Source organism: Gracilinanus agilis, chromosome 1 (assembly GCF_016433145.1).
Source record: "Gracilinanus agilis isolate LMUSP501 chromosome 1, AgileGrace, whole genome shotgun sequence".
Classification (NCBI taxonomy): Eukaryota; Metazoa; Chordata; class Mammalia; order Didelphimorphia; family Didelphidae; genus Gracilinanus; species Gracilinanus agilis.
The window spans coordinates 52,361,792-52,375,922 of NC_058130.1; the positions used below are offsets into that span (position 1 = coordinate 52,361,792).

General features: G+C 38.2%; 1 protein-coding gene across 1 annotated transcript in view; it reads right to left on the bottom strand.

Moving 5' to 3' along the window:
- The window catches only part of SSUH2 (ssu-2 homolog), a 59,582-nt gene that overhangs the window by 30,015 nt on the left and 15,436 nt on the right, over positions 1–14,131 (bottom strand). Inside the window, exons 4-9 of the mRNA XM_044675971.1 lie at positions 11,384–11,513; positions 9,932–9,992; positions 5,933–6,057; positions 3,022–3,084; positions 2,095–2,180; positions 1,644–1,713 (exon numbers count right to left, since the gene is read on the bottom strand). Of these exons, the coding sequence (XP_044531906.1) occupies positions 1,644–1,713; positions 2,095–2,180; positions 3,022–3,084; positions 5,933–6,057; positions 9,932–9,992; positions 11,384–11,513 (535 nt within the window). The remainder of the gene's footprint in view (positions 1–1,643; positions 1,714–2,094; positions 2,181–3,021; positions 3,085–5,932; positions 6,058–9,931; positions 9,993–11,383; positions 11,514–14,131) is intronic.

Below are 14,131 nucleotides of genomic sequence, written 5' to 3' on the forward strand. Positions count from 1 at the left end.
AGGGAAAGAAAGAGGGAGGAGGAGGGAGGGAGGGGAGGGAAGAAAGCCACTAAAATTTTAATGGTTTTAAGAGGTATGAAGTCATACTATTAGGGGGAAGACTTAAGTAGTTTAGCTGAGGAATCTGAAGGTGCTTGGGTGGTATGACCCTAATCTTTTGAAGCTGATCTTTTACAAAGTAATCATGGGTCAAAGATTCCCTCCTCCAATCCATACCTCACAAACTTCAGTACCAACTGAAGAGACAGAATCCTGGTTTGGGAGCCCCTTTATCTGATGAGTGTGAAGATAATGCCTCAGGGTATTTATTAAGTAACCCTTACATTCTAATGTCTAAACTTCAATTTACATACATTGGCTTGATGGAAAGGCTGCTTTTTACAGTCTTGCTTTGCCTTTGTTGCCAATATAATCAGAGCCTATAAACATGAAATTAGTCCAGGAAGTATGTGAATACTTAGGCCAGGATGATGACAGCTTTGTGGCAGTGTTACAGAAGATTAACATAACCTTTCCAGCCACTCCAATCTCTTTTTCTAACAGATGCTGCTAGCATTGAATGCCTCTGCAGCAGCCATTCTGAATTCATCATCCTGCTAAATGAGTAGCAGTTCACACTGACTCAGAAGGCTCACAGAATCCTTGTTAATTTTGCCAGGTTGCAAGTTGTAAAAACCACAGCTGTGATTATCTACAATGGCACATCCATGGAGCTGCACAGCACAATCAAGAGAGGTGGATTTGTATCCAGGCTCTGCCTTGAACGAGGCACTATTAACTTTCTGGTTCTACCCTTGGTTTTCCTTGGAAACAATTTACATTTCTACAGGATAGAATCACAATTTGATGACAGGCAAAAAAGTAACTAAATTCAGAAACAATATCCTTACATGACCAAAATGAGAAAATATCAGTAGCATCACAAAATACATTAAGACTAACAAAAACCTAGGAAGTTTTCACAGGATCTCTTCCCTTCCCTTCTTTTCTTTTCCTGCCTATCCTCCTACCTCGAATCCTTCCTTCCTTCAATTTCTTCCCTCTCTCCCTCCCTTCCTCTCTTATTCCCTTTTTCCTCCTTCAATCTCTCCTTTTCTCCCTACATCAATTCCTTTCATCTCTTCCATTTTTTCCTCTCCCTTCCTTCTTCTCCTTCCTTTCCTGCCTCAAGCCGATTATCCTCTCACCTTAATTCCTTCCTCCCTTCTATCCTTCTTTCTTCCTTCCTTCTCTTACCCTTTCTCCCTTCATTCCTTCCTTTTTCCTATCTCAATTACTATCTTTCCTCTGAACTCAGTCCCTATCTTCCCTCCATCCTTTCCTCCACTGTCTCCTTTCGTTCCCTTCATTTCACATTTTGCTTATTCACCAGGCATTTATTAGGTGCTTATCAGGAAAAGTTTCCAGTACTAGAGGAATACAGAAATGAAAGCGTTTGTCCCAATATTTAAAGAGCTTGTGCTCTAATAGTGGGATTAGGTATCTTGACAAATAATTCAAAAAAGAGTATGAAGATACAATAATATATGCATTGTACTTTCAGAGTTCAGAAAAGTGGGAGATCATTCATGAGTGAAGAATTATGGAGAACTTTAATGAAAGCGGTAGCATGTGTATCCAAACTTTTTTAACAGGTACCTAACCCTGTCAGATTCTGCATAAGGTACAGAGAAGTCAGGATCCCTGCCCTCACAGAGCTTAGAGTACAGTTGTCTGGGGAAAAGATTTAAGCACATGAAAAAGCTAGACATGAGGTGATATGCCAGTGGATCTTGAATTGGATGGTATTTAGTGCAAAGATGCCAAATTCACAGCCCAAGGCATAAACTCAAATGTGCCAGAATAAGATTGAGATGTATTTGGGAAATGTTTAGCAAAATAAATGAAAATCCAAGACAACACAGATAATGTTAATTTGGTTTTCTAAATCAATATGTGGCCCACAGAGATACATTTCTATTTGAGTTTGATACCAGAGTTTTAGAGAATGTTATAGAAATTCAAAGACCATTCATAGGATCCCCTCAGGTAGCCAGAAACCTAGAGGGGGACTCTGTTTTCATTTTCAAGAATAAAAGGTTTCCGTTTACATACCTCTTCCGCCCAGAACCAGAGCACACCTGGCACCTTCGAGATTGCTTAGCCTTGCGTTTGGCTCCACTGCAAGAGGCACACCGCATCTAGAAACAAACCATGCAAGTCAGAATTTGGCCAGCACTTGCTGTTCTATTAGGAGTCAGGAGAAAACATGGTGGGTGATTGGAGTTAGAGCACATTTATGGAGGATAGATAATGCTAACACAGCTAATATAGTCTAGCTCACTATGCATTCAGGTCTGCTATAGGTCATATTATAGCTGTGAGTCCTGACTCTGCCACTGATTTGTGTGAATCAGTGGACAGAAATAATAGAATCCTCAATTTAGAACTAGAAGGTGGTTGCCTAGCCCAAATTCTTCATTTTATCCATTACAGGATCACAGACTTCTATCTATAAAGCACCTTGGAACCTATCTGGACCAACCCTTCACTCTATAAATGAAGAAACTGAGGCCCAATCAAGTTAAATGATTTGCCCAAGGTCACACAGATTATTTATAAACATCAGCAAAAGGCTATGAATTCAGGTTCTCTAACTTCAAATCCAATGTGTTTCCCACTGTACCATGCTACCTCCCATGAATCATAGTGTGGAAATTGTAAGGGATCATAATCCAACCAGATCATTTTACTGTTAAGGAAATAGCAGGCCATGGAGATTCAATATTTGCCAAACAGAAAAAATTAGAAAGTGGTAGAGCTAAGTCTCAAAATGAGAACTTCAGAATCCAGGGTTGGTCAATGTATTTTCCACTCCCTTATATCCCATATCCAGTTTCTGAATACCCTGACCACCATGTGACATTTGTTCTCTCCTATTAGTCTTTGAATGACTCATCCCAAGTTTCATTTAGGTCACTAAAACCAATCTCTCAGATAAAGAATTGACCAACACTTCTAACAAGTATGACCCAAACTTACCGTGCCAGCCCCATGGCATCCACTGCATTTGTACCGTCCTCGTCCCTGGCATTTGTGGCAATCCTGAAAGCATAATTTTTTGTGGGTCAAGCTGTTCCCATAGAGAAGCTTGCTACAATACTCCCAATAATTCCTGCTGTCATCAGTGTGGTTATTCCCTCAATGATACAAATCCCAATACCTCCATTCTCTAGTAGATAGTCTCCATGGGTTGCTGCAGCCAAAAATATTTAATCTCCTGGTGCCCACCTTTCTAGTGACAAGCTTCTCCATACTTAGCGAGGTAAATCATCTCCATCGGTTTGTCCCCAAGTGTTTGTTTTAATTCTTTCCAGTTCAGTAGGACCTGCCAGAGCCCATGTTCCATAGGCAAAGTCTTCATGAAATCTTTTCCACACCACCATGAGACAGACTTCAAAAAACAATTTCTATGGAAGAGCACTCAACTTGCAGATAACTACACATTTGGGCAATTTTAGGTTAAGAGTGAAAGGTATGTCCTCATTTCAGAAAAGGTGCCTTCCAAGGGTTGTTTTGCCAAAGGGAAGTAGCTACCACTAAGATTAAAATGCACAGGGGGCAGCTGGGTAGCTCAGTGGATTGAGAGTCAGGCCTAGAGATGGGAGGTCCTAGGTTCAAATCCAGCCTCAGACACTTCCCAGCTGTGTGACCCTGGGCAAGTCACTTGACCCTCATTGCCTACCCTTACCACTCTTCCACCTATAAGTCAATACACAGAAGTTAAGGGTTTAAAATAAAAAAAAGATTAAAATGCACATCCCCTTTTTAATTGTTTATTTCAATGGACAAAAATCCATTTTCTCCCTCTCTCCCCTCCCCAACTTAAAAAAAAATTTAAAACCAAGCCCTTGTAACAAACATGCTTAGCCAAGCCAAATGAATTCCTATATTGGCCATAGGTAAAATAAATAATTGTGTGGATAGATAGATAGATAAGTATAGAGATAGATGTCTTATTCTGCACCTTGAGCCTATCACCTCTTTTTTAGGAGGTAGATAGTCTACTTCATCGCTCCTTTGTAGTCATGGTTGGTCATTGCATTGATTGGAGTTTTAGGACTTTCAAAGTTCGGATATTCTTTATCTATCCATCAAGAAATTATTTCTCATGCAATCAATAAAGAAAGAGAGAAACTATGTTCCCATACCACCGAGTTCTCTTCCAGAAAGCATTTTCCCATTGAAATATTGTCAAATGCAATGGTTAGTTTCCCAGGTGAGTTCATAAGTAGCTCTTTAAATTTTTTTGTAGCTAAAAATGTCTTGAAGCACAAATCATTAGATAGCTGGAAGCACACATATTTGGCAAAGAGTAAGAAACTACTTTTTCAACACTGAGTGAATGAGGTCTTTCATTCTAAAAACAAGGCAATGAACAGTTTCCTGGACTAGAGCTAGATGCAGTTCCATAGACTGGATTCAATGGGATTCCTAGGTTCCTTACTTAACTCTGATTCTATTAAGTATTTGGAGAAGGCTTATAATTTCATTGATGTAGGGAGTAAGGTGAAGAAACTCTATTGATTTTTGTTTTATTGATTATTGATCAGTGCCTCCTTTTCAGTTGTCTTAAAGAGCTGCCCATAAAACTAATGTTAAATAACTTCCCATGGGTCACATAGCCCTCTGAGGATTGGATGGAAAATGGGAAATTTTCTTATGGGGACAAGAGTATGTGTTAATATCTATTGCATTAAGGCAGAATTCTTTTGGTTGGGGCAGATAAATGCTGGTAGGAGAGAAAGAAACTCTATGAGTTACTCTGGAATACTCCAAGAGTTTTCTTACTTCATGACACCTAATCACAGTGAAAAGTAGTTTTAATGCAAATTTTCTTCCCATGGACTTCTATTATAATGCTAGTGGAAATGCTTTAGCCTAATTTATTATGGATTTTCAGTTGTCTTTTATTCTCTAACAGTTCAGCCTTATTTTCCTATCTGCCTGTCACTTTTTCCTTCTCTTGCAAAAAAATCTATGAAAGGAGTAGCCACAAGAGTGTAGGATTTTTATTTTTTTTAAAGGGTAACTATGAAGCAAAGTAAGTTTTTATAATGACAATACTGACCTTTCACCCACTATTATGCCTATGATGGATTTGGTTTGAGGTTCCTTAAAGTGGAATATCTTTATGCATGAAGAATTAAAATTATTTTGATATCTTTTGTTTTTACATCATCTACATTTTCCAGTGTACTCCAATCCCCCTCCCACAGAGCTATCCACTACAAAAATGAATTTTTAAGAAGAAAAAACATACTTCCAGAAAAACCAACTAACATATTGAAAAATTCTACTATTTCATGCAACATTCCAAATCAAGAATTCCCCATCTATGAAAAGAAAAGTAAGTGAGAAGAAATCTAGTTTCCTTTTTAAAAGATCAGCACCAGGTATAATGTTCAAAAATTAGAAAATCATTACACAGAGGGGATCGTTGTTCAGTCAGTCAGTTAATAAATATGTATTGAGTGTCTACTATTTGCTAGGCACTAAGCCAAGCACTAGAGATAAAAAGAAAAAGAAAAATCAATCCCTGGGCCCTCAAAGGACTAATGCTATTATTCCTAATCCCTCTGACAGCTAATGCCTCCCCTCCAAAATTATTTTGTTTATTTTCTATCATATATATATGTATATATAATATGTGGATAATATATTATATCACATATCTACACACGTATGAGGTACATACACATATAGCATACACATATATATTATTTATAAATATATACATATATATTATCTCCCCTACTTAGACTATAAGCTCCTAGAGAACAGGGACATTTTTGCTTTTGGCTTTATATATTCAGAGTCTATTGCTGTGTCTGAAACATGCTAAGTATTTGATAAAGGCTTGCTCATTGGTCAGTGCTTATTGTCACATTACCTTGACTAAGGAGGAGTGTGGTACTTGAAACTTCTTAGTCTCCTCTTGAAACATGGGAGGGACATGCACTTTGATGTCCCAAGGCCTGGGAGATGTTCCTTTTTTCGGGCCATCTACTGAGTGATCTAAGTCAAAAAAAGGAAATCACTGTGAACAGATCACTTCAAATTAATTGTAGGCTGACTTCAATTTATGGACTGGGATTAAATTTAGGGTTCAAAGTGAGAGCTAAGAGTAGAATTAAAGTGATGATTAGATTTAACCTTACTGCTTCTCCAGGAAGTTTGTAAATAAAGCATTTGTTAAATCAATTGAGCAAATAAAAGGTATGATCCTATGCCACACAAATGTTAAGCTATGAAAAACAGTGACCAGAATTCACCCACCCAGGGGAAAGAGTAAAAATCTCCTTCCACTCAATTCCTAAAATTCTTCCATGTTTACTTCCTTGGGAATCTTGTAATGAAGATACCCTGAGGAATATGATTTAGACTAGATGACCACTAAGGTTCCTTCCATTTCTAAAAAAACCAAGCTTCTGGAACTGTGGGAGGAGAAATACAGAGGAAAAACAACTGCTTGAACACATGGGCTGATGGGGATATTATTGGGGATGTAGACACTAAACGATAACTCTAGTCCAACTATCAATAATATGGAATTAGGTCTTGATCAATGATACACGTAAAAGCCAGTGGAATTGTGCATCAGCTAAGGAAGGTTAGGGGAGTTTGGGGGAGAGGGAAAGAACATGAAACATGTAACTATGGGAAAATATTCAAAATAAAAACTTGAGAAAAAATTTAAAAAATAAAAAAACAAGCTTCTGTAATTTTTGTGTGTCTTGAGAGCTTTTCAGAATTTGGTTGTAAGTTCAAATACTCTCAGTGAAAAAAATACACTTTAATTATCCACTCATGCATTAGTGAAAATGAGTTTTTCATTAGACATGAGAGGATCAAGGGGAAAAAAAGTATTTTGTATACCAGAATCAGGACATGGTAGATAGATGGGGGAAGGCCACTAAAAGAAAGGAATAAAACAGTTAACTAGGAAAAAATATTTGCTACAAGTTTCTCTAATAAAGGTTTCATTTCTAAGCTATATAAGGAACTGATTCCAATTATTAGAATATAAGCCATTTCCTGACTAATAAGTCATTGATGGATATGAAAAGATAGTTCTCAAGGTAAGAAATTTGAGCACATGAAATAATGCTTCAGATGACTAGTAGTGATTGGAACAATGCAAATTAAAGCAACTCTGAGGTTCCACTTCAAATTCATCAGCTTGGCAGAGTTGATGAAAAGAAAAACTAACAAATGTTGAAGGGACTAGGGGAAAATAAGTACATTGATGCTGGGTTGAACTGCGAATTGGGCTAGTCATTCTGAAAAGAAATGTGGAACTCTGCTCCTAAAGTTAACAAATTGCCCATGCCCTTTGACCCAAAAATAATATTATTAAACATATATCCCAAATGCTTTAAAGAAAGGAGACACAGTCCTATATGTACAAAAATATTTATAATACCTCTTTTTGAGGTGGAAATAAACTGGAAACTAAGGGGACACCCATAAATTAGGGAGTGGCTAAACAAATTATGGTACATTAATATAATAAAATACTATTGTGGCATAAGAAACAATAAATGGTGAATTTTTAGAGAAATCTGGGAATATGTGTATGAACTGATATGGAATGAAGTGAGTGAAATCAAAAGAATGAACTATACTGTAATAAAATTATTGCAAATACAAACTTTGGAAGACTAGAGGACTCTGTTCATCATAAAGATAACCGTCATTTCAGAGGATCAAGAATAAAGATTGTTATCCACTTTATGATGGAATTGATGGACTAAATATACAAAAACACATATTTGGACAGAGTCAAAATGGGAATTGTTTGCTAGTCTACATTTTTTTAACAAGGGCTTTCTTTTGCCTTCCCTTTTCCAATGAAGGTAAGAGGGAAATAAATTTTGTTTTGGTTAATTAGGATAAATTAGATTTCTAGATTGAAAGGAATCAAATTTAGACAAATGTCAAAAATCTATTCTAGGGGCAACTAGGTGGCTCAGTAAATAGAAAACCAGATCTGGAGATAGGATCCTGGGTACAAATATGATCCCCAACCACTTCCTAGTTGTGTGACTCTGGGCAAGTCACATAACCCCAATTGCCTAGTATCATTTCTAAGACAGAGGGTAAGGAGTTTGGGTTTTTTAACCCATTATACAACTTTGGTTGATTTAACCTTTAGTTCCAATGTTGTTGTTGTTATCATACGCAACTCTTTGTGACCCTTTTGGGAGTTTTCTTGGTGAAGATTTTGGAGTGGTTTTTCCATTTCCTTTTCCAGCTCATTTAAAGATGAAGAAACTGTGAAAAACAGGGTTAAGTGGATTGCCCAGGGTCACCATCCTAGGAGATATCTCAGGCCAGATTTGGACTCAGAAAGATGAATCTTCCTAACTACAGACCCCAAACTTTGTCCACTGTCACCAAGCTGCCCCTTAATTCCAATAGAATACTTCAACAGAAGTTGAAGAACATTTTCTATTGACTCACTCCCTCATTTGTGTATTTTATAAATGTGCATTTTCCTATACTGGGTTTGTTTGCTAGAAATTGGCTGTCACCCTAAATTTGTGCCTTACTTTTCAAGGTTTGTCAGTGGAGCAACTTCTAGGAAACATCTAGTGCCTAGAACTCTGTGGTTGCAAAAGTGCCTAATTTCAGGGCAGCTGGGTAGCCAGTGGATTGAGAGCCAGGCCTAGAGACGGGAGGTCCTAGGTTCAAATCCGGCCTCAGACACTTCCCAGCTGTGTGGCCCTGGGCAAGTCACTTGACCCCCATTGCCTACCCTTACCAATCTTCCACCTATAAGTCAATACACAGAAGTTAAGGGTTTAAAAAAATGTTTTTTTTAAAGTGCCTAATTTCAAGGGCTAAGTGAGCCCTGCGCCATAGTAATAACTCATATTTCTATAACACATAAAGGATTTAAAAGTACTTCCTAACAATAGTCCTATGAGGAGAGCAGTGCAAATAGCATTATCTTCATCTGAAAGATAAAGAAATTGAGCTTCACAATGACTTTGCCAAAGTCATATAACTAGTACGTGTTAAGGTGGGGTTCGAACCCAGGTCTCTCCTGGTTCCATATTTATTGCTTACTCTGCTCTTACAGTTGCCTCTAAAGCTAGAGATAGGCAAGAATAAAAAGCAACAACAAGCATCTTGAGGGCAGAGATTGCTTAGTCTGGTCTTTGAATTCTGAGCATTCAGCATCTTGCACATAGTAGGTGTTTAATCGACATTCTACAATAACACTAAAATGAACTTAAAAATCATCTTGGGACATAATCACTTCAGTGGAGCAGCTAGGGGGCTCAGTATTAGGGAGCCAGCCTTGAAAACAGAAGGTCTTGGGTTCAAATTTGACTTCAGATACTTCCTACCTTTGTGACCCTGGTCAAGTCATTTAACTGGACTTGTCTAGCCCTTACCATTCTTCTGCCTTAGAATCAGCTCTAAGGCAGAAAGTAAATGTGTGATTTTTTTAAAGACATAATCACTTAGTATGAGAGACATAAAACTCTTGTCATTAAGCAACAAAACTGAGAAAAGAAGACAGGTATCCTAATTCCCAGTCCAATATTTATTTTACTATGCCATCCTTATTGGGGAAGCAAGTTGTTAAATGTTTAACAATCTACTCTTGAAAGGGGAAAAAATATACTCAGAGCACATTTTTAAGTTTATCTGTATTAACATTTCCTCCATCTTTTTCTTTAGTCCAGACATCAAAACAATATATCAAGCCTGAATTTGTAGCATTTGCCAAATTCCAGAGTATAAATGTGAAGACTAAAGACTTAGCATTCGAATATCCATACCTAGTATTAACTGCCTCCAGCACAAATTTTTTGGGGGGCAGAGGGGACCAGGTAGACGTATTTTTAATTCAATTGTATTCTCAACATTTACTTACTAGTATAAGGTTGGAATGTCCATTCACTTAACCTGGATTCACTAAAGGTCTCCAGTCGATACTAGAAAAAAGCAAACATTCTTAATCATGACCTTTACAAGGAAACAACAAGGAGAATATATTTACCTGATGCTGCCTCTATGAATTAGCTGGAAGTTTCCTTTCAAAAAGCCATATATGGATGCTGCAAATGTGTCCTCAACAAGTAATTCTAGTCCCAGGCCTGTGACAGCCCAGGATGACACTTGTGACACCTCCAGTGACTTCATGGCATATGAAATTTCCCTTTCCCAGAGTCTCAGAATTAAATTAGCTTTAAGGTGCTTTAATTTCAAAAAATGAGCCCACTCTATGTAGCATGTCTTAGGGCAGTGTTGCACTTGATGATAAATGTTTAACTGGCTCTCTGAAAAAATATAGGCATTTTGGGTGGCTCAGTGGATTGAGAGCCTGGACTAGAGGTGGGAGGTCCTAGGTTCCAATCTGACCTCAGACACTTCCCAGCTGTGTGACCCTGGGCAAGTCACTTAACCCCCACTGCCTAGCCCTTACCGCTCTTCTGCCTTGGAACCAATACACAGTATTGATTCCAAGATGGAAGGTAAGAGGTTTTAAATCAATAAATGAAATTCTAAAAATGTAGACATTGCATGCTTTTAAGTTTAATCTGAATTATTGACATTTCGTGCATCACTTTCTTAAGTCTAGATAATCAACAAAATAGTAAATCAAGTCCTATTTATAGCATTTGATATATTTTGAGATGTGAATGCTCACATTGAAAATTTAACAATTGGCTCTTGGTATAAGCAGACTGTAGTACAACCCTGTTGGCGGGGAGGAGAAGGTGAAATAATAAAACAAAGCATACCACACTTGGAAAGCTGGGGATCACTGTTTTGGGGGTCATGACTTGCTACATCATTGAAGTCCCATTTCTTTATTCTGACAGTCACCTTAGGAAACTCTAAAAAACCTCATACTTACTTATACTTAGGTTCTAAATGATTCCCCAACAAGGAACACAGGGGCACTGATTCTTTGCTAAAAGTGTCCTATAAATTGTGGGGCATCGGGAATTTTAGCGATTTTTCCTCAGTCCCACATCCAGTACGACCTACAAGCTAGACTTGAACATTGACTCTATGGGAAGTCCTTTCTTCATTATACCACGCTAACTCTCAGACTTACACCATGCAGTCACTTTAATGTTGGTTGGGGTGGTCTGGATTATAACGTGGCAAACCCATGCATCTCCCCAAATTAGACCCATTTTCCCTATGGGATATCACCAGTATCTCTGTGACATGGCCTCCAGGTGTGCCACAGGCAAGAGAAAGCACGCTGGCCATTTCTGCTTCTCCACAGAGCCTGGGTGGTGCTCAGATCTCATCCCTCCCAGCAGTGGTCAGGAGAGGCCCTCAGAGCTCCTTGGTCAGGAAATCTACTTACTCGGTAGAGCATCTGCTGTCTCAGGTCCTGAATGACCAGCTCCCCAGCTGCTCGGTTACCATAGCAACACCTGGAATTCACAAAGCTCAGGAGGGCATGTCGGGCCATCTCCTCTGTCATGATGGGAATGCTACAGGAGGAGACAGTTCAAAGGAATCAGCAGGCATCCAAATGCCAATTCTCCACACATTTCTTAAGAGTTACTGGGAGCAAGGCCCTGTGCAAGACACTGAAGAAAGACAGAGAGACAGGGCTCAGGACCCATTCTCAAGGAAGGTATAAGCTGATAATGAGAAAGAAAGGTACTCAGATAACAATGATAAAGAAAATAGAGAGGTTCAGAAAGGGTATTATTGAGAATTTTAGAAGGAAGAGATCCTTTTCAGCTGGGAGGGTAGTCTTCATAATAGAAATGGCACCTAAGCTGGACCTTAAACAGACTTCAACAGATATTTCCTATCTGTGTGACCCTGGGCAAGTCACTTAACCCTAATTGCCTAGCCCTTACCACTCCTCTGCCTTAGAAATAATATTTAGTATTGATTATAAAGACAGAAGGTAAAGATTTTTTAAGGCTATTGCAAAAGTCCAGACAGATGAGAAATAATTGGCTATGAGAAGTGAGGAAGGAAGAAAGCTCAGAAATAACCCCAAGGTTTCAGACTTTGGAGACCATAACAACAATAATATTCACTGACACTGGAACACATCCTGTAGCTTCCCACTTTCATGTCTTAACTCCCTGCTTCCCTCTTGGTCCATCCAATTCTACCTGTCCTTTAAGGCTCAATTAAAATGCTTTCTCCTCTAGAAAGTATTCTTCATTTCCCCAAACTAATAATAAACTTTGATCCTTTGAACCTCACAAATAAAGCTTTCTAATGCACTTGAGGCCAGGAATAAACTTGTGATTTTTTTTGATAAAAGAAACTTCCTTTACCAAAGCAGATCAGAAGTTTCTCTACAACTTACAGACTTAGAGAGTTGCCTGGGATCACCAAGAAGTTAATTAATACGTCTAATGTCACAGAGCCATTAGATGTCTGAGGTAGAATTTGAATCCAATTCTCTATAAACTCTACCGTGCTGCCTCTTATCTAATATGCTTATCAGGTATTATTATTTGTGTCCCACATCTCTCTACTAGACAATAAGCTGCACAAGGACAGACACTCAGGGTGAGCTAAACTTTGTATCTCCTTCAGCACCTGCTATGGGGCTGTGCTCACAACAGGGATTTAATAAACATTTGTTCAAATGAATTGTTTTAAGAATTGTAAGGCACAGTATTTCCCTAGAATCAATGAAGGGAAATAATAAATTAGTTTAATAGGAGTAGTGGGATAATAGTTTTAGAGCCAACAAGGTCCTAAAAAGCTATCTAGACTGATTCCTTCATTTTATGGGAAGAACTAAAGTCCAGAAAGTAATTTGTTCAAGGTCACAAAGTTATCAAATACCATAGACAGGATCTGAATGCAGGTGATCATAGGATTCCTACAGCTTGATTTGGCCACCTAGGTCATTGCTCCTTATTTTGCAGATGAATAAACTAAGCCCCAAGAAGGTTAAATTTACTTTAATTATCCAACATCATATAGTGGCAATGGAAATGAGGTTTGAACTCATCTTCTGCCTCTAGAACTAGTGATCTTTCTACTATATCCTTTAACCCCAAAAGCCAGCATTCATTCCAGATTACTAAGCTCCCTTCCTATAGCGCTCAATGACTTTGTGGGGTCTCAATCATTCAATAACTATTGATTGAGCACCTACTGTATGCCTAGTCCTGAACTACCTATAATGAGCAGTAAGATTTACCCTCCCAGTGCACTCTTCCATCCTACTTATTGAGACAGGTCAATTCATATTCAAATTAAACAATACAAGATAAAAACATAGCAAAATCAAATGATATGGTCCTGCAAGAATTCATGGTAGGGAAAACACACTGCTTGCTGCCTAGGGTAGTCAAGGAAGCCTTCATAGAAGAGGCAGGAACTGAAATGAATGACAGGAGTTATATAGGCAGAGAAGAAGGAGAAAGGAAATCTTCCTCAGAACTTCCATTGGTGAGGTTCAGCTTCAGGCTCTCTGGACTTGTCCACATTTCCCTCCCTGCTTCCATGTGATCTTACCTCCATTCACCCCTTTATCAGCTCCCTTTTGGGCATTGTCTTCCCCCTTTAAAATGTAAGCTGCACAAGGGCAGGAATTGTCTTTATTTTTGCTCCTATTTTTAGTCTTTTAACTATTAAGTGCTGAATAAATACTTTATCTTATCCAGTAGTTCTGAAATTTTGGAGTCTCAAAACAACTTCATACCCTTAGAAATTACTGAAGAGCTTTGTTTTACAGAGGGTTATATCTATTTATATTGCCCTATTGAAAAAATGTTAATATCATTATGAAAATAGTTTTGACCTCACGGGCCCCTCAAAAGAATCATGACGATTCCCTAGAACACATTTTGAGAAACACTGATCAAAATAGTATAAGCAAAAACTCAAAAATTCAGTCTCAATAATGGTGCTTCATTTCTAGTTAACTCTAGTTGTTTTCCAAAGGACTTTTTTCATCTCTGTGAAATAGATGGTATAGATATTATTATCCCCATTTTACAGGTGTTGAAAATGAAGCTCAGAGTGATTTGACTTGCCCATGGACTCACAGCTAATAAGTACCTGAGACATGATTCTATGCTAATGTTTCCTGACTACCAGTAAAATCTTCTCTTTCTACTGTTCC